At 54.2% G+C, this 21,337-nt stretch overlaps 1 protein-coding gene across 6 annotated transcripts in view; it reads right to left on the bottom strand.

Annotated features, from left to right (window-relative positions):
* The window catches only part of Mgmt (O-6-methylguanine-DNA methyltransferase), a 234,324-nt gene that overhangs the window by 162,205 nt on the left and 50,782 nt on the right, over positions 1 to 21,337 (bottom strand). For all 6 annotated transcript variants that reach the window (XM_046448835.2, XM_046448836.2, XM_046448832.2 and 3 more), the window contains one exon: positions 15,950 to 16,083. In XM_046448835.2, the coding sequence (XP_046304791.1) occupies positions 15,950 to 16,071 (122 nt within the window). In that variant the 5' untranslated portion in view covers positions 16,072 to 16,083. The remainder of the gene's footprint in view (positions 1 to 15,949; positions 16,084 to 21,337) is intronic.

Here is a 21,337-nt window from a genome sequence, read left to right as displayed (position 1 = left end):
CACTTCCAGAGGGAAGTCAGAGGTACTCAAGGTGTGCCTCAGGAAGAACGTCCTTTGAAGACACCTTCGGTCTCACCCTGCCCCTTAGCCAGGTGCCATCATCTATGTCTGGTCGTTTATCAGCAAAGGTGAAGTTCAATTTTAAAAGCCTCCAAAAGCCGAGTTCTGACAAGCCCCCCCCCCCCCCGGCCTGGGAGCCTTCAGCCCCTCAGTTCCTGGAGCACACGGCGAGGCAGGGACCTGGCCTCACAGCGCAGGCCATCAGAAGCCCTTTGCACCTGTGCACACCTTGAGGATACCCACCAGAGCGAGGTGGCCACTAGGCAGCCTGTGCTTACAGTGGACAAGCAGGAGCACACCAGTCCATCACCCGCAGCTCGCCTCCGTAGACTAGCAGTCAGCAAAAGTAGCCTTTTAAGTTCATAAAAGTTCAGTTCTAAAAAGTTGAGAACAAGGGCTGGGGATGTGGCTCAAGCGGTAGCGCGCTCGCCTGGCATGCATGCGGCCCAGGTTCGATCCTCAGCACCACATACAAACAAAGATGTTGTGTCCGCGGAAAACTAAACAATAAATATTAAAAAATTCTCTCTCAAAAAAAAAAAAAAGTTGAGAACAAGCCCAGGCATCAGCACTCACCAAATCTCACAGTTCACTTCCCAAAACATGTTGTAGAGGGGATTTTCCAGTTACCTGGGCTTGATCCCATTATTTTGACTGGGAAATATTATCATGAGTGTCTATTTCATCCAAAGTCCCATAACCAACTTCCCCAATGATCACTAACACACTTCTAAACAAAATTCAAAGACTTCTGCATAACCTGAATCATTTAAAACTCCAAGTATCTAATTAACATTTACTAAAATCATTAATTGCATTTTGGTGTAGTTCTCAAGGTTATGGCATGGTATTGGAGGCAAATTAGGGTTTGTACTGTGGAAGAAAAACATGGTAACAAAAACATTAAAACACCATGGAAATCCAATCCAAGCCCTGGCAAAGGAAGAGGAGGAGAGCCGACCTGGCCAAGCCATATGCAAAGCCCAGCAATTAACTGGCCAAGGAGGCTGCAGTAGAGACAAAAAGCCCCCTGCACCTGAGGGCTCTTCCTCACCAGGCCCCACCAGCCAACCCCAGCAGGCTTTCTGACAGGAAAGAAATGGGGGCAAGTCTGTCCCTTGCTGCAGGCAAGGAAGCCAGGACAGCTGTGCTAAGGCTCCTGGACCTTGGAGAAGACAGCTTCAGAAAGACAGAACAACAGGTGGACATCCAGACCGCAGATGCCCAGGCCAGGAGAGATGCCCAGGCCAGGAGAAATGACTGAGGAGGAAGAGGAAGCAATGTTCGGGGATCCAGCAGAGAGAAGGCAGAGGCAGGCTCCCTCCTCGGCAGGACAGCCTCCCAGGCTCCCACAGAATAGGGGAGGCTGGCCTCACCAGGCCAGGAAGCAGTAGCAGAGGCAGTCCGGAAGGAAACCAGTGACAGTGGGGCTGAGGGTGGTGTCTCTGCACCACTGAAGTTGGTTTATTTAACTGGGTGCCATCATGAATCTTGCTCTTCTTACCTGAAAAGGCATTTTAACCATTTCCCATAACCCCTTGCATGCCGAGGCCCCACCTGGTCCCTTCTGGCTTTGCTGACAGCGTCCAGGAACGTAACTGGCAGGGAATCATCCGCCTGGGCAGCAGCATACTTCCATGGAACAAGAGCACCATGCTACCTTGTCACCACTGCCATGACAGAGCAGCATCGACGGGCACTGCCATCCCGGGTGGGAGTCGGAAGCCAAGGACCTGGTGGGACTGGCCACTCCCAAGGCCCCTCACCTCAGCCTGTGGATGGCATCTTCCAGCTGTCATGCTTGTCCCTGTATGGTCCTACTCTCCGCCTCCTACAGGGATGTTGACAGTCATTCATACCAGGACCCTCGCCCGCCAATGACGCGATGTTCACTGAGTCACCTCTGCAAGCAGCAGGCCCAGCTCTCTCTGTACCCTGATGCAGCAAGGCTGGAGGGCCAGCACCTGGCACTTGGCCACTAGTGGGAGGCAGGCAGAAGAAATGGAGGCGGCCCCTCCCCAAGAAAACCTCCTTGGTGCTCTGCTTCCAGAGCTGCTGGGTCATCCTGTGTGCACAGAAGCCTCTGCCTCCCTGGGCTCCTAATCTGCAGATTCAACCAAGCATCGATGGAAAATACGCATACAGCTGACATTCTATAAACACTACAGCAAACAGTTGCTTATAAGGGATGTACACTGCATTGTTAAGAGGCAATTTAAAGGAGTCAGTACATGCAGATTATATGCATGTGTCACGCCATTTCACTTCAGCACCCACACACTCCGGTGTCCTCGGGTCCTGGGCCTAGTCCCTATAAACATGGGAAGGGCTGTTGGCGGCTCTTATTGCACGTGCGTGATCAGGCACCACCTAATGGAATCCCAGCAGGGCAGCCCGTGGCCTTCCTCATCCTGTACCAGGATACCACAGACAGGACGCAGAAGAGGTAGGCTCATGTCTGCCAGCCCGAGTTCTATGTTACATTTATCCCTTTGTTGAACGATCTTGATAAAAGCACCCCACATCCTGACCACCAGCCACAGGTTTCCTTGTGACGTGAGCAGACAAGATGACTGCTGCTCGTGAAAGGCTGGGCCCGGGCACCTGCCAGCTCAGGCAGCATCTCGCTGGAAAGCACCTGTGGCCAGGATGACCCAGTGGCCTACTGCACCAGTCCCCCACCCCATAGGCAATGTGGGAATCCGCGTGAAAAAGAGGCGTTCATCTCCCTGCACTTTGACATAATGTGAAGTCACTAATATTAATAATCCAGCTCCAGAAACTGCCAGCCTCCCAAAGAAAGAGCCCTGACCCAAAATATCAGGATATTAAACTGGGGAATGATCTACTGATGCAAATCATTAAATCTATTTGCATCTGCTCACTGAACCCTATCACAGAAATTAAACGGCGTGCGGCGGAGGAGCGGGTGTGCATGGTTAAGAGGAGACATCTTGGAGAATCCAAGCTCTGTGTCATTAACTCCCCCACTTCCCTCATTAACAAGTAAAATGTTTTTACTGCTTGAAAAGTTTTAATAAATAGAAAAAAGCAGGGCGGCTGACATAGTTTTTAATGTAATATACAAGGGCTTTTAATATTTTTACATACATTAGTGAAGAGCTGGGACCCAGGCTAAGAGGTCACACGTGTGGGAACAAGCAGCACCTGCAGGAAGGACTCTGGGGCTCTCCTGTCCTGCGCACACTCTCAGCACTCACAGCAGCAGGCTTCAGAGAGGCAGCTTCCGTCTCCACCCAGGGCGCTACCCAGCCAGGCCAGGCCTCCCGGTACTGACCAGGCCACACACGTACAATCAGAATTCTCAATGGGACCCAAAGTGGCCAGCTGAGAGGTAGAGACCCCCCCGCCCCCCGGCAGGCTCCGCACAGGTGACTGACATACCCAGGTGAACTTGCACTCAGTCTGGCTAATGGCGTGCCAAACCTGCGGAGCAATGACACCATCACCTGCACCATAGTGGACCACAGCTGCTTGGGAGCTGCAAAAATATTTTATCTCCTGCAACACAGAGGTTCACAAACGCAGGTAACTTCTCATGCATGCTATTTTTTATAGAGAATTTGTTAAAAAGTCAAAAGCCTCTATTAATGTGTCATATGATAATGTAACTTCAAGAGTTTATAACGACACATGCAGAGGAGCACCTGCCTTGATTGTACTGCCTCTATTTTAAACTAAGGAACTTCATGATCCTGAAGGAGCTTCCCACCCTCAGACACCAGGCAGGAGCCAATGCTTACAGTGGCCCATCCGTCTCCCCTCTGGAAGGCAGCTACCTCTGACAGCAGCGTGCCCGGCTGTGGACTGTAAGGCAGTAAAACCAGAGCTCTGGAATACCCGGGCACCCCATGATTAGCTATGTCTCCTGCAAGGGGTCCTGGCCCAGCCGGGGGCAGGCGGCAGTGCTAATGAGCTGGGTGAAGAGGCCGAGGAGAGCCTTGTCCCGTCTCCTCCGTCAGGAGGTGGCTGCAGTTGGGAGACAAGTGCTGGAGGACGTCCACACACTGGTGTGCTCCCACGCTCCCCTCCTATGGTGCCAGGGATGGAATCCCGGGCTCTGTGCAGTCTGGGTGCATGCTGCCCTGAGCACAGCTCAGCCGTTTTACTTGCTGAGACAGGTTCTGGCTTTTGCCTAGGTTGTCCCTGAACTCCTTAGCCTCCCAAATGGCTAGAATCACAGGTGTGTGCTGCCACACCTGCCTGACAGACCTAACCTAACCACCCAGCCCAGGTCACCCCAGTCAGTACAGTGTGGCAGCCCTGCTCCCACAGCTGACCCAGCTTCACTCCCACAGGCTGAGGGCTCTGAGCCTCCTGTCCCCATCTGCCTCCTGGATGGGCACAACGGCCAGCGTACAGCTCTCTCCAGCACAACTGGCCTGAGCACGGCACCTGTCCTCCAGCACCCTCCCACCTCTGGGCTGCCGTCTCCTCTGGCTCTCCCAGCAGAGGCAGGAAGGCCAGCTGCCCTCCAGGAAGACAGGCCAGCCCAGCACCGTAGCCTGTGCTGCACAGGAAGACTGAGAAGTGTTCTGCCACTAGGACATGAGCCTGCCCAAGAGCAGGGATAGGCACCCGCTGGCAGCCTGTAGGTGTAGAGCGCCCGCTTGGCAGCCAGGACCTCCAGCATGGCACCTGGACTTGGGTCTCTTCGTGTGATAAGGAGCAGGGCTGGCTGGGATGCCACGGCCCCTCTCAGTTCTGACCACCTGGGTCTAGGAAACTCCAAAAGGACCCCTCGGAGACAGGTCAGGATGGGCTACAACCTGTCAGCAGGACCACCGTGTGTCCAGAGTAAGTGGCAGCCTCCCTCCAGCTCCCTGGAGAGCAATGGAAACCCCTATGAAGTGGTAGAGACTGTCCAGGAGCCCTCCACCCGCAGCCCCAACCACCAGCAGCCCTGGACCCTCTTCCCTCCCCAAGTCCTTCCCACCCACAGGCCACCTAAGCCCAGCTGAGGTGCTCCCAACCCAACAGGTAGCCTCTGCAGAGCACTACCACACAACAGACCCCAGTCTCTTCACCAAGATGACCACTGTTGGGCCTGTGCTCACGTGAGTCCCCTGACAGCCTGTGGGAAGGGGATGGCCACCCGCCCAGGACACCAGAGCCGAGGCCAGGACGCTGCAAGACCAGCTTATGATGTGGGCTCTCTGCAACACTACTGGTGTGAACAGCACGAGGGTCTCAAAATATTACCTTCAATAAAAGTTTTGTTTACCTAGAGAAGATTTACACGCGAAAAACTTTGAAGGAAATAAGTGGCCTGGTTCTTTTTAATAAAAGTGGTGCTTGGTTATGTAATAACTCTTCCTAGCAGAGCCAGTGAACTGGATGAAATAAAAATCAGAAAGCTCAGTATTTTTCCAGATGATTTTTAGAAGGGAGAAACCACTACTTGGGGGAGGTTACCTTTGGGGTATCTAATAATTCAGAAGAATGATAAACAGTTTCTTCTTCCTTGGTATAAATATGTATTTTCAGGGAAAGGGACATTAAAGCGCATGAGAAGTTTAAGAACACACTGTACACACACACAGGCTCAGACAGACAGTACCTGGAGCATTTTTCTATTTGAGGGATGAACAAAGTAAACACCAGCGCATCTCAAGCTTACATTTTCCTATTGTAATAGGCTGTCTCACAAGCGTGCTTCCCCTCCTCACTGCATCTCCTAGGATCGTTTATGTCCCGTTTTAGTTTGTCTAAATACCCTGGCAAAAACCGTGTAGTTGGAAACTCCAGTTCCACTCTTGAGCCCTGGCCTAGAGGCCCTGCACCAACACAGGCAAGGACCTTCCAGGCCGTGCCGGCAGACCTCCTGAGCTCCAGCAAGGCCATCAAAGTCCAGCACAGGCTGTCCTGAAGGTGTCCACAGGTAGAGGGAGCTGCCCAACAGTGGAGGCCACAAGCAGGAGCTACGGGTGAGCAGGTGTTCGAGGTCCAGCAGCACTGGGAAAGGGCATCGATCTTCTGGAAGGAGACACAGAAGAGCGGTGAGACACCTCACCTGGTGCTGCAGGTGAGGCCCCCAGGAGCGGCTGCTTTTGGAAGGAGAACCACCTCCACTTCCGACGTGTGGCGAGCAGACACCTCTCAGGTGACACCCGAACATCAAATCTGCCAAGTGACTAGCTGGGGCCCGTGGCTCCCGAAGCCCGCCAGGCGCCAGAAAACCTGAGTGAACACGCTCACCCAGGAGTCCAGGGAGGGGCTAGCGCCCGGCTCCCCTCCTGACCTCCAGGCTCCGCTCGCTCCGTCCTCTCCTCTTCCGTTTCCCTCTGGTCCCTCTGGTGCCCTTCCTGGCCAGCCCACCTATTCCTACCGGCTTGGCTCCCCTCCTGCCTGCCGAGCCAGGGCCCAGATGCTCTGAACACACCCTCTCTGCTGAGCCCTGGACAACTTCGGGTGCCTGGGCCACTAGGCCTACAGCCGAGGTGGCCCCAACTCAGCGGGTCCCATCCGTTCTGCAGCTGCCCCTTCATCACCGCCTCCCGTCCCTATGGACTCAACCATCTCCACATCCAGTGACCCCTGCCTCTGGGACCTGGGCCTGCCTGAGCTGGGCATGGGGCCCCTGCAAGTTGCGGCTGCACATTCCTGCCCATATGGTCCGTCCCCAGTGCCCAGCCAGGACCTGTCACAAGGTTGGTGACACACACGGCAGGTACCTGCATGTTTAGAAAATGAGTGAAGAAACAAGGAGATCTGAACCCTAAGTTTCTTGCCAATGTTTTCCAGATGAAAGATTTGCCTGGATCACTGGACAGAGCACTTGGAAGTAAGAATTCTAGAAAGATGGACCCCAAGACAACACTTCCATTCAATTAAAAAACTACTCACTTAACCTCGAACTCAATTCGAGACTGAACCCATCACACCAAGAGCTACGCTGCACGCTGGTGTCAGGGAGCCTAATTACCAATACAGCTTTAAAAGGACACAAGTTTAACAAACCAAGTATATTTTCAGAGTGTAGGGCTTAAATGATTAAAATTTTCAAAATACAAACTGAAGCTTACTCACAAGCTTCAGATAGCTTAAGCATCAGAACAATGTTGAAGATACAGGAACAATCAGAAAACACTGTGGAAACCAAATCCCAGTGGGGACCAAGGAGCAGGTGGACAGCCCTGGACACCGCACCACTGGCTGGGAGGAGGGCATCAGAGGCCAGGCCCCTCCTGCTCAGGCTCCATCTCCCAGCAGAACGGGGTCACCAGACAAGCCCCGAGCACGCTGTGGCCTTGTAGTGTGACCACAGGCAGCAGGCCTGCACATGCCACCCAGAGGCTACCTCATCGCTCTTGTTCCTGAAACTCCAACCTGGACATTACCAGGAGGGCGTGGGCGTGCTCTCCAGCCATCAGCACCAGGTGTCCTGCCTGGCACTACCACGAGCTCCATCAGGTCTGTCTCGGGAGCCCACGCTCAGAAGCAGGTGGACAGACACCATCTGGCAGGAGGTCAGCCCTGAGTGCGGCAGTCTAGTACAGAGCTCACGTGGAGGGAACACTACTTCCTCCCCCAAACCTCCTGAGACCCTGTCGCCAGCCTTTCCTCTCAGTGATAAAGTGACACTGGTACCACCACCTGCATGGCAATGTCCTGAGGACATGGTGTTGGAAAAGAGCTCCTGGATGAGGCAGGTGCCATCCAGCAGGGGCCTCCCCCAAGTCCTCCGTCCCTGCTGCCTGATGCCCTCCCACAACCTGGCACACAGAGAAAATGAAATGGCCAGGAGAGGTCCCAATCTTGCCATCAAGGCCATGTGCGGCCCTACAGGGCTTATTCAACCCCCTTAGGCTACAATTTGAAAAAGGCTATTAACCAAATCTTCAAGACCAAATGGGACTGGAGCCAGGACAGAGCAGCAGGCAGAGGTGACCCAAGGCAGCAAGCTGGGGCCCAAAACCTGCACAACGGACCCAAACAAGAGGGGCCACAGCATGGGCAGCTACATTATGGACTCCAGGCTGTCCACACTGTAGGCAGAGAGGGCAGGGGTCAACTCCACAGGGCCACACAGAGCCACTGGGGCAGGGCACTATTGGCTAATTCCATCAGAAACAGCCACCGTGCCCTTACAAGCCCCGGTGAGATTCCCTGCACAGGCCCCACACTGCACCTCCCTCCAGCCTTGACATGACATCGATCCTTTTCTGGGGGCAAAAGCCACAGGTGGGACAATTTGGAGGCCCAGGCAGGAAACAGCACCCCTTAACCTGCAGATGCGGGCAGATGCTGGCTACCATGACTGACAGCGTGCCCCTCGATGGCTGAGCACTGGGGACAACTCCTCCAGTGGACAGCATGCCACATGGCGCGATTCCTCCTCAGGACTGGGTGTACCCGCTCCAGGTGCCCTCCTCCTGGGAGGAGGGAAAGGCCAGATGAAGGAGATGATGCTCCGGGGAGAGCGGCTGACCTTCCTACACAGGAGTAGCCTCAGTGGAGGCTCCTGGCTAAGGGTGGGGATTTAAGGGTTTTGATTCCAACATGCCTCAGAGGCAAGACACCACCCTTCCCTGCTTGAAGCTGGATACCGCTGTTTCCCTACAGTGTGCTCCCGCTCCATGACCTTCAGCAGATCCTGGGCCGACAGCTGGTCCTGTTTGGAACCCACACATCTGTCACCGTCCTTCAGCCATCCTTTTCTTCCAAGAGGATCCTGACAGACTCAGAATTAAATACGTCATTCACGTCTAACTCATGGACACAGGAGTGCGAGCTGGCCGTCCCCACCTCCCTGCAACAGCCACGACGTGGGAACAAACCCTTCACTCTGCATCCTCTGAGACGCTGCAGAAGGTGAGGGTCTGAATCTCAGTGACCACGGTGATCAGAAGCAGGCAGTCCCTCCTCTACCCTGAGCTCAGGTAAGCCCGGGGCCAAATAGCGGGCTGGGGGCGCAGGTCAGAGGACAAAAGCTGGGAAGTCACATGAGGCTTACTATCCTGGGAGAGGAAGCTGATGCTCCAAGGCCAGGCAGCCAGAAATAACCTGCCATCCGTCTGCACAACTCAACCTGAGGAGTCACACACATTCCCGAGCGGTTCAAGGGCTGGGGTTGCAGGGCCACAGCCTTCACACTCTGAGTCCAGCTAATAGTAAATCAAGTCCCGTCCTGTGGCTGAGACCCCGAGCAGCCACCCACAGGCTGCACCATCACCCAGCTCTGCAGACCACTGGTGCAACTGTGTGTGCATGCCCAGGACCCTCCCTGCAGGGGAAGGAGGGATCCCTCCTGAGGATCAGTGGAATGGAGGGACACTCTGGGTTTCCTACCTTGTCTTTCAAGCTATCAAGTCTACGAGGCCACTATCTGCTGCTAACGGACACAGCCTGGCACTTGGCATGAAGTATATGCACATTTTGCGTTATTGATAACGTAAGTCACAAAACCAACTCCCTGTTCACTACTGATAACTTACCCCTCTCGTCAGAGACAGGAGGGGTGATCCCTCACACTGACAGGGCTACTGATCAGGAACAGAGGCACCCAGGCAAGAATGGTGGTCCCAGCTCGCAGGGGCCTTCCACTCAGAGATGAGCCAGAACAGTAGCACATACCTATAACCCTACTGACTCAGGAAGCCAAGGCAGGAGGACTGCAAGTTCAAGGTCAGCCTGGGAAAACTTAGCAAGACAATATCTTGAAATAAAAAGGGCTGGGGGCATAGCTCAGTGGTAGAGCACCCCTGGTTTCAATCCCCAAGACCACAAAAAAAATAACAGCTGGGTGTGGTAGCCACACTTATAATCCCAGCAGCCTAGGAGGTTGAGGCAGAGGATTGCGAAATCAAAGCCAGCCTTAGCCATGTAGCCAGGCCCTAAGCAATTTAGTGAGACCCTGTCTCAAAAAATAAAGGGCTGGGGATGTTGCTCAATGGTTAAGCGCCCTGCGTTCAATCCCCAATACCATAAATGAATAAAAGTCCAGAGGAGAGCTGGTGGAGTCTTCCTCACAGAAGGACACTCAAGCCCTCGAGGAGGATCCTGAGGAAACCATCACATCTAGAAGCACATGCAGCACAGATCATTATTTCAAGGCACTGGAGAGAAGCGGCCTGACGGCGGAGGCCGCTGCATGAGGAAGACGGATGCACAGCAGCTCCCGGGTGAGTCTCTGCTGGGTGTTCTCCAACTGTGTCCTCGGGAGGCCCTGTCCTCCTCGGCACAGCATGGGCAACAGCACTGCAAGGAGCTGCATTAAGACTTCCCAGTCTGCCAGAGAGGTCAGCTTCCAGGAAGATGCCCGTGGCTAGTGGGTGTGAGGTGCCATCTAAGCTGGGCATCGCCAGGTGAAAGAGCATGCAGTTGGCGCACGCCAGCATGAGGCGAGTCCCGTGTGCAGGGACGCAGACCCTCGAGGCGCCTCAACTTGGGTCTCAAAATAGATGAGGGAAAGATGTGAACAGGAACAGAAGGTGCCTCCAGCCACCTGCTAGGAGGGAAGCACCTGGTGACTTCCCAGCCTGCATCCCTTCAGAAGAGCTCAGCTGTCCCCCTCCTTGCATGGGCAAAGACTCTGGCATGTTTGAGCAGCGAAAGTGGCCGTGCATCCAACATCCTAAGAGAAGCCTCCAGGAACAGCAGGAGGCCCTGCTGGGCTAAGTTCTCAGGCCACAGCAGGCCACAGCCAGCCAAGTCCCCGGAGGAGAGGGAGCCCTCGCCTGTGTGCTCCTACCTGGCCTCTGTGCCAGGGCCACCCAGCAAGACGCCAAGAGGCGGATGTGCAAGTCCATAAAGCAACCACACCCCCAGGACACCAGCGGAGGCCTGTGAGGCAGGAAACAGCTTGAGAGTCACTTTTAAATTTTCAAGACACTAAAGGACTTCAGTTTGTCATTTGGTCAGACCATGTTTTCAGTATTGTACGACTACTACTAAAGGGTTTACACGAACAAAAGTTAGATGCAAATCCTCTACTTGGCTCCCTCCAGCACCCACGATCCCCTGGGCTCACCTGCTGCTCCTCAAGGTTGTACCATTGACTTTTCCAAGTAATCAAACACTGCAATCAACATGGTGGAACACTGAGCAGGTCTCAAAATAGCACACAGAAGTAGCACACGTGACCCCCTCACATAGCTCCTGTTGCTAAGGCTCATGACGAGATGAAGCTGTCAAGGCAGGATGATGCGTGGGTGGGGCCCTGCTCCCGCCAGGGCCACCAGCTCCATGCAAGAGGTGGTTAGTAGAGACCTGATGTGGGCAGGAGGCCATAAAACCTTTATGCCACTTTCCAGACTGAGGCTTTGTTACATTTCAGGAAGGGAAAGGTAAGTGACTATTATAAGCCACATAAAACAAATCAGCAATTGCTGTACGAAGCCACACATACAGGTAACTGACCGCGAGATGGGCATCAGACCTGTCCAGAAGTGCAAATGCAATCCTGCTGCAGACACGTGGCAGTGGTCCACCTGCCATCTACCCACTTTGGCTTTGGAGGAAAGAAAGAGTGCTCCACTCTCGGTCCTGGGCCATGGGTCAGCTGTCAGAGGGCAGCAGGGTGCAGGCCCAGAGAGCACACAGATGAAGAGGCGGCACCGACTCCCCTAGAGGTCACAGGAGCTTCCACAACAGGAAACCCTGTCCGCAAAGCTGGACCTGCCCAACAACAGGAGGGAAACCATGCCGGTCCCACCCTTCACTCTCAAACCAGGAGGAGCACTGCCCCCTCACCCTGTCCTGAACTCTGACCAGGACCTTCATGTGGAATGAGGCGTCACAGTCCTGCAGTTCAGGGTAGGTCCACCATTCCAAAATTAACTCATTCAACCACATGTGAAGAGTGCCGGAGAAAAGTCCTGTGGCCACCCAGAGAAACCACATGGCAAAGCCCAGTGGACTGTGGAAGCACCCTCAACCTGAGGTGGACACTTTCAAAACCCAAAAGGGTGGACCCACCCAGCTAGGGAAACACTGGACACTCCTGCTACTGGGACAGGGAGGGGCAGCCACTGTCACCTGCTTACCCATCATTCCACTGGTGGGTCTAACAGTGCCTGAAAGGTAGAGAGAGAAGCCTACTCCCCTTGCACAAACCAGAGACTACAGGAGCCCTCAGGAACTGCAAAACCCCAGAACAGTCCTTCCTCTGACCCCAGGGACCTGTTCCAGGACTAACAAGGATACTAAATCCAAGGACACTCCTCCCTTACATAACATGGTGTAGCATAGGCATGTACCCAAGCACACACCCCTGTACACTGTAAATCTCTGTACTACTTATAATATCTAATAAGCATAAATGCTGCCTGGTCTAATGCACTGTTCAGGGAATGATAAGGAAGAAAAGCCCATGTGTTTGAACAGATACAATTTTCCCAATGTTTCTTATCCCCATTTGCTGAATCCACAGATGTGGGAGCCTCAGACGTGGAGAGCTGACTGAGCAGTAGGCCCTGCCCACCCAGAGGATCCATGAAGACCCCAGTGGGCGTCCGACACTGGACAGCACCAAACCCCATACACACCATCTTCAATCTACATGCCTCTGATAAAGTCTGATCTATAAATCAGGCATGGTGACATGAACACAAAACGAACCATTCCAGCAACGCACGTGAGGTAAGTCACGTGCACACGGTCTCCAACTACATGGCGCTCACCTCCTTCCTGTGATGTGAGGTATCTGAAGCACTTCGCTGCTTCTCCCCAGATCTGTGTTGCCAGCGCTGCTTCTCTCATGCTCTGGAGCCACCACCATATAAACTGAGGGTTACTTGAATATGAGCTTTGCACCACCACCAGTTGGTCTGATAACCATGACTGTTCAGAGGGACTGACAGGTAGGTAGCATAGACAGCACAGACACACTGGACAACGGACGGCTCACATCCGTGCAGAATGCAGCGGCAACTGTCTACAGACTGTCATGAGACCTAACCTAAAGCGTTTCTTCCTGGAATCTTCTACTAAGTATTTTTAGACGCTTGCTGAGGATGGGTAGCACACATCAGAAAGTAAAACTATAGGCAAGGTTGGGGCAGTGGTGGACACTACTGCAACTGAATCTAGCCAAGATCCCAGAGAGTAAGATCAACATACAAAATCAATTGTCATAACCAGCAGCAATAATTTAAAAATTAAAGTTTTAAATTGACTTAGAAGACCGTCAATAGTAAAGTATTTAAAAATCAATTTCACAAAAGACATGCAAGGTCCCTATGCTAGAAACTGCAACACACTGCTGGGGACAATGAAAGAACCCAAACAGGAAAATCATGTCACAAGTTGACAAGTTCAAGAGAGATGTCAACCTCCAAAACACAGATACACACAGCTCTCCATCAACCCCAAGAAGATGGGCACCTAACTCTGGAGGCAATATGTGACAACTAGGCCTAGAACCAGGGTGACCTCAGAAGCAGCTGAGGACTCACCTCCCCGATTTCAAGGCCAATCACCAAGCCACGTGGTCAAGTCAGCATGAGTTGGCACAGAACAAGCACGGGTGTGCGCAGCAGTGGTGCCCAGACAGGACCTGTGCTCATGGCCAGCTGGCTGACAAAGGCACCGTAGTGATCCGATGTGGGGGGGACCTCTGGGGGCTTTTTCAACAAATCCTGACACAACTGAATAGCTAAGGAAAAAATGACTCAAGATGGGTCACACGTCTAAAAAGAACAACCAGGATGAAGCTTTCAGAAACTGTAGAAGATGGTGGTGAAATTACAGCAGAGAACTATTTTTTGAAGAAAATAATTGCTAAACGTAAAACAAACTGAATTTCTCAAAAACTAAAACCTTCGCACTAAGAGTCTATCAGAAAAACAAATGTGCAACTAAAAAAACAAAACCACAGCTCACGGATGTGACGAAGGACTTGTGTCTGAAACCACAAATCAGTGGCAAAAACCTCCGCAAGCCCAACTCAAGAGGGACAGAGACTTAGAATGCAAATGAAGACCCCAGGGGCAGCACACCACACCCACCAGAAGGCTGAAAGCTCCAGTCTTGACGGCAGTCCCGGCAGGGGCAGCAACCGAGGCGTGCTGCTGTGGAACAGCAAGGCCGCTTCCGGGGACGTTCCGGACATTTCTTACAAAGCCAAACACATTCGCCATTCCATCCAGCCACTCCCCTCCCTGGAGTTCGAGGGAAAGAAATGAGAACAGGCATCTACAAAGAGACGTGACCAATGACCCACTAACAGGAATGACCATGGATTAAAGGGGCACAAGGTGACCTTCTGGAGCGTTCTAGATCTTGGTTAGGGCAGTGGCTCTATAGCTGGAAATGTTCATCAAAACACAATGAATTATACACTGAAAACAGAAACTTCACTATGTGAATTTTACACTTTAAAAAAATAACAATATTGAAAACGTGATTCTGAGTATTCAGGTTTATACTATTCAACTTTTTGAGGGGGGGTTACTGGGGATTGAACCCTGCTCACAGGGCTCTAGCTTTAGCCAGAACGCACAGTGTCCTCCCTTGCCTGGTGGCCCAGAGAAAGGCAGAGCAGAGTCGGTTTCCCTGGCTTCTCTCTCCCCTGCAGCACTAGGGCAGGGGCACAGCCTGGAGAGCCCCAGGGCAGCGGAGAGGAGCCCAGGCGCTCAGCCAGGACACCGTTCTACAAGGGTAACTACTTGGCGGCTGTTTTCACAGCTGAATCGGATGCTCACTTGGGCCACAAGACTCAAGTAGAAACTCGCAATCAAGCCTCTGCACGCTGCTCCGAGAGTCCACAGCAGGCTCTTAACCACACCTAACTCATAACACCCGGTTTTTACTTTCTTCCCAAATTTGCTGCAAGGACATTTACATTTTCTCCAAAAGGCGGGAGCAGGGGGATTGGGGGACCCAACCCATAATTCCTGTGATTTATTAAGCAAATGAACATGCAAAAAGAAAGAAAATGACATTTTCCTCTACAAATTATTTGGTGCCTGTGATTTTCTGAACACGGGAGCCAGATGTTTCTCATAGACTGAAGAGCATATTCATGTAGTTCAAAGGTTTGCTTATTTTTTAGTCTTAAAAAAGGCTATATTGATTGTAACACGCAGCTCTACAGGAAAAGCCCCGACGGTGGGGGGATACTGATATTTATTACCACACTCGTGCTCATTACAGCCGTCTCTGACAGGGGTCCATTAAAATCAATTTTTATGTTTCTTATGTATTTTCTTTACCTAATGTTCTTGGCATTGTGTTTATTAGCCAGTTAAGACAACACCGGGCATAAGAGTGGGTGGTTTTTTTCCTTCTGTCAGGAATAACGGGAACTGTGATTTTAGCATGACTCTTGGTCAATGAAAGGAGGAAATTAAACGCTGCATTTCAGAACAAAGCGTTAGAGAGCGCTTTCCATTTATGTTTTTACAATTAGAGAAACTCGGTGAGGATCATGCAAGAGAAACACACATCCCCTGGGAATGGTGACGCCGGTCAGGCTGAAGGCCCTGCGCCCTGCAGGCTGTGCTCACTGCCTCCAGAGGGCCTAGATCCCGACACTGCATCCCACAGAGGAAGCACAGACCTCACCCAGCGGGCCTGTTCACCAAAATCCCAGTCTGGTTAAAAAAAAAACAAAACAAGGTAAGGCACATATTATCCAGCCACCAAATTCCCAGGGACATCCCCACAGTGCATGCCTTAGAGAATCAATGCTCAATCAACCCCTCCTTGAAGGTATACATGAATCCAATGCCCTGGAGCCACTAACCAGAGGTTAGGCCCCGATGTTAATTGAGATGGAGCATTGGGGCAACCTGTGGGGGCAGACAACAAGGAATGTCTGTTGGCAGCAGGGGCTCCTCGTTACCCTGTGGCCAACAAGTCACACTGGTTGCTTTCAGCTGGTGCCCCCCCACACACACACACACACACCACGGGTGGCACTCACTCAGTGGAGGTCTTCAGGCTCAGGAGTCTTATCCGGTGCAGGCCCTGGTCACAGCCAGACAGCTCGATCTTCCCCAGCGGGCTCTCCAGCACTTTGTGCTTCAGGACACAGGCCTTGTCCATTCTGCCAAGTGCCTAGAGAGAAAAGATTTGAGGTCAAGTAAGGAGCATGTGCAGAAGGATCTGGCTGGTCTCACGCACAGCAGAAGCACCAGCTGTCTACACACAGGACATAGCCCATGTCTTCTTGGCCTCTTCCTCCTGGTTGGAATGCGTCACATTTGCAACAGTCACTTTCAAGACAAAAAATTGCCTCAATTACTTAGAGCAGCCAACCAACACCACCCCTCTGCTCACGTTCCTTTAATTACTGCATCCTTCATCTTCCCCCCCATCTTTAACCAACACAAAGGTAGAAAGAAGCCGAGCTGGGCCAAGCTCTTCAAACAGTTCCTAAAACTAAGGTAACCTTGCTTTCCTAAGACGACGACCAGGGGACAGAAACAGGCCAACAGTCTGGATGCCTGGGGCTGGCTCAGTGGTGGACGAGCTCGGGGATACCAGAGGCCCCGAGGCCCAGGTGCAGCCCCTGGCCCAGCAGAAAGAACACAGCGAGGCCTACAGTCGTGCAGAGAGATGGGGAGACCAGCCCTGCTCGGGCGGGTACCTGCCAGCAGGCTTGGGCGAAGGCCCGGCGCGGGGACACTGAGGTGGTGGACCCCTCTGAGCTCAGTTTACATTCAGAAAAACATGCACCTGCTTTGCTCTGGACGTATCCTTGTTAGCAAGTTTGAAGTTAACTTTGGTCAGGAAACCCAGAGCTAAAGACAAAGACAGTGAGAAGCCAGTGACAGAGTCCAGGCTGGTGTTTTATGAAAATCACTCTGATGCAGAGTGAGGAAGGGCTGGGGTAGGTGCGCCTACCTGGACAAGAGGAGCCTTTCCACCCCCTTGGGATTCCTCCTTCAGTTCCGGGAAACAAGATGCGCACCACTCACTTCCTGCTGCCTTATAGGCTCAGGAGTCCCAGAATGCTCCCGTGACCCCACCCACCATGCCTGGCTACCCTCTCCCTCTCCCTCCCCTCCCCCGGGGGACCTCCCTGAGCCCACACTTGGGGGAGGAGCTATGTACATTGGCTGCCTCTGCCTCTGTGTTCTAGAGCCACCTGGGATGAGCCCGTCCAAACCACCGCCCTGCAAGGGTGCGTCTCTCTGTTGTGTTTCACAGAGGGGCAGCTGCCTCCAGGGCACGGGTGCCACTCACAACCCACACCCAGCACAGAGTGCCACCCATCCCTGCCCCCTGCACCCCACCCACACCTGTGCTTTGAGAAGCCTGCATCCCCACAGCTCCACCTGCAGCCACTCGTGGACCCTCACCTGCACGGGGCAGCGTCGTCCTCACTGCCGCCTCACCTGGGCTTCCTCTGCCCACCTGGCACTGGCCCCCCAGTGCTCACACAGATCAGCTGTCTGCATTGGGGGCTAGACCAGGCCAAAAGCAGCGGCCCACGGGCCCTATCCACTGGCTGCCTGTCTGTCTCGGGTGCTGCAGGAGCATGGCCAGGCCAGGCTGGCTCTTCACCTACAGTCGGCTGCTGCCTCGGTTCCCAGGCGAGCTGGAGACAGGGTGGCCTTGGAGCCTAGGATGCCTGATCCCTGGCCCCTGCCAGCTGCCGTCTGCAGACCCTTCAAGGTCACCTCTCTGTTCCCCATACTGGGGCAGCCCAAGTCCTCAGCCTTCCTCTCGTAGCATGCAACCTTAAGTCTACCTCTGCAGAAACGCCCTTGCCCTGCTGTCCCCGCTGGGCCCTGTGCACCCACACCACGTGGCCTGGCCATTCCTGTCCTGCGGGCCCTCCTCCATCTGTAGCACCCATCAAGCCATCTTGCCTCTAGCTGGTGACACAGCTTCTCTTGTCTCTCTCCATCAGCCAGGGGAGAGGTGTTAGGCTTGGCCAGCCATCCGGGTGCCATGTCAGTCCCAGGACTCAGCCCTCAGCACCAGCCCCGGAGCTGCCCCAAGTAAAGGTGCCATTCTGAACACGTTGGCAGAGATTTGAAACTGTGTTCTCAGGGGCCCTGGGTGTGGAAGAGCCATTCAGGGGAGACCTCAGCCTTGGGGCACAAGTCAGAGACACCACCTGACCACATCATACTGTGTAAATGCCCCGCCTTCTGTGGCACCCCAGTGTCTGCAGGATGAAAGCCCAACTTCCCAGCAAGTGCTGGGAGCACTTGCCTGTCTGCACCTCACAGGGGGAAGGACCAGATGAGGGCAGGGTGTGTCTGTGGCCTGCTACCGCTGGTCTGTTTCTTTGAGAACGTCACTTAGACTGTTTTCACTTAGTGGCTTTATCTGGAAGATGAACAGTAGCTAGAAGGAGAGGTCAGCTCAAGGGGTAAGAACAGGCCCTGGAAAGGCCTCCAGGGGATGGAGTGCCACCCACAATCCACACCCAACAAAGAGCCACTACTCCACCCTGTCACCTGAGTGCCCTGGCTTTCTCCCCAAATCACCCAAGCACCAAATGCTGCCCATTCTTGGACAGCAATGCCCACCACCCCTCCCACTGTCAGGCTCTTGCCTTCTTGACTGGGGAGCTATTTCCAGGTTCCTGGGGCAGGGCCTGGAGTCCCCTAAGGCACAACTGTCACACCCCAGGGGCTTATAAGCACTGGCCAACCAGAGCATCCAGCAGTGACCATGCCAGCGTTTTCCCAAGTGTGTCCACAGAAGACACTGCTCCGAGAAGAAGACTCGGGGAGGGCGGGAGCTGCAGGCCCTGCCCCTCCTAGAGGCCCTCTGCACAGGTGGCCAAGGCGGGCGTGAGCAGCCTTGCACCAAGAACCCGGTCAGTGTTTGCCTCACTCACCAGGGAAGCCCATGCAGAGCCCAGTATCCCCCCCCCACTTAAGGCTCTGCCTCCCAGCAGCGCCCCAATGGGCGTGACCACCAGCTGGGGCTCCTGCCCGACCCCAGCATGATCCTGATGCCAAGCATCAGAAACCATCTCAGCTAGCTGGAGCAGAGGCAATTTACCAAAGGGCCCCCAGGACTTCTGGGGAGACTGGAGGAGCAGGCTCAGGAAACAGCAGGCCGGGACACTGGCCACAGCCTCGCCAGAGCCGACCTTGGGAAACATCTGTGGGGCCATCCACGGACAGCAGACCTGGGGGGCAATGAGCCACTGTTGCCCTGGAAACAGGATGTGACAGCACTGCCACCCTCTCATGCTCTGCTGCCCTATATCCCTGTCACCAGCTCCTGATTCAAGTCTCAGGAAGAAAACTGGACCTGGAGAGGGGGCCCAGTCAGTGCCGATGTGTGCCAGAGTGGCAGAGGCAGGGTGGCCCAGGAGAGAAGGGACTGCCACATCTTCCCCACAGGAAACAAGGACCCCAGAGCAGTGCACCACTGAGACCCGGAGCACCCCAACTGAGCATGGTCAGACTCCTCGCCCCAGACCCTCACCACAAGAACAGGAATGCCTGACCACACCGTGCCCTCCCACTGCCTCACCGAGATGCCAAGCCAGGGCTCTGTGTGCTGCTCCCTGTGGGCAGGCTGGGGCCAGCACACTGCCCTGCACAGGACACCCCTTCTGCCCCCTCCCCAGTCTGCACACCCAGGGGACACATTCCAGTGTGTCCAGCAGGCCTGTGAGGACGGTAACTGGGGGAGAATGACAGGGAGGTGAAGGAGGGGCGTGGGAGCCCAGGAGCTCCCCTGCAGGGGAGGAGCTCGGCCCACAGGGAGCTGCACATCCCAGGGTGGTCAGCCCTAGGCCCAATAGCTGGCCCCTGACCACAGATGGCACTGACTGAACTTGGGAGGTGATGGACTTACAATGAAGTTGGGGAGTGTCCGGCTCAACTGGTGCAGCCAAATGAAGAACTGCCTGACCTGGAAGGGCCAGCTCTGCACCAAATGGCATTACCACCCAGCAAGTGCCAGGGACCCAAAGCTCTGCCCCCAACCGGCCCCTGCGATGCTGCCCCCACCCCTTAATTTCTTCGAGGAGCATCAGTGTGCAGCCCACACCCAGTACCACCGCCCCAGCTCTGGTAGCCCAGGTTGACCTCTCATCCAGAGGACACCAAGAACCAGCTTCAGACCAGCAAAGGCCACCTGAAGCCACAAGAACATACCAAATCAGGCACAAAGCTAGGGGAGGGGCAGCAGAACCAAAGGCTTCATCCAAATCAGGCCAAAAACCGAGAAAGGGCAGTGGGTCTGTAACTGGAAAAACTGATGAGTTGGAAAACCCGGGCCGTGAATGAGCACGTACTGTCCGTGTCAGATCAGTTGGACATTAAGTTAGGTCAAGGCGAGGAAAGAAACTCCTTAGACCCTCTGACAGTTTAAACAGAATTGAAGCAAAACAGAGCCTTCTTTCCCGGAGCAGGTGACACCAGCCTCCCAGGGATGGCCAGCTCTTCAGGGCACTGCCTGGCTGGGTGTGTTTTCACTGGGACTCTCGGCTTTCCAAGCCCATTAGCAGGACTTCGCAAGTCAAAGGTAATGCACCCTAACCCACCAGTGCTACCTGCCACACAAAGAAGGGCAGCAATTTCAGCAGAATTTTACATCAGCCCTGCCAGAATGGGAGTCTAAGAAGCCACAGAAACCTGCACACCATCTTCTTCCTGTGGACACCAGAGCATCTGCACACGGTCCTCCACAGGTGGAGGAAGACCAGTGCAACCGCAAGTCCAGAGCTTCAGGGGACAGTGAATGCCCAGGACCTGCCCCAGGCCACTGGGATGAGAAGCCCAGGGTGGCCCCAGCAGGTATGGAGTGTGTCCCTCGGAGACTGCAGTGAGTAGAGGGGGTGGCCTGAGAGCTGAAGGAGGGTATCACAGACACCAGGGAGGACACACAGAAGCTAGAAGCTGGGAGCAAGAAAAGCGGGGCCTCAGGAGCATGGAATCACCAGGCGGCAAAGCCATGTCACCCAGCTCAGCAAGGCATGTGTGGGGCCACATGCGTAACGCCATGGGCTGGTGGAGGCAGTGGCTAGACAGGGACCCTTCCCCCAGAGCTGTGTGAGCATGACACCCCGCACAGCAACACTCCTACTCTCAAACCCTTGGGACCAACCCCCACGGGTGCTGATGATGACATCTTCCATGGCCTTCACCAGACCAGGTCACCACCTAGGCAAGTCAACCAGTGGCGGCCAGCTTCCGAGCCCCAGATGCCAAGAGGCAGGCCCAGAGGACTGGCTCTCCAGCAACCCTGGGGTCACCATGTCCACAGCAAGCAGGGGACTGAAATGGGCCACTGCTGGGCAGGGAGAGCAGTGATGGAACCACAGGCAGGGGTCAGCCACACCTGGGGACCGTGCTCAGAGGAGACCCTGCAGAAAGCCATGTCCAGAGAG

Source organism: Marmota monax, unplaced genomic scaffold, assembly GCF_021218885.2.
Source record: "Marmota monax isolate L192 unplaced genomic scaffold, Marmota_monax_Labrador192_F-V1.1 WCK01_AAM20220418_F8-fsc00076, whole genome shotgun sequence".
In the NCBI taxonomy this organism is placed as follows: Eukaryota; Metazoa; Chordata; class Mammalia; order Rodentia; family Sciuridae; genus Marmota; species Marmota monax.
The sequence above is the reverse complement of the archived record's forward strand: the minus strand, read 5'-3'. Positions and strand labels throughout refer to the sequence as shown.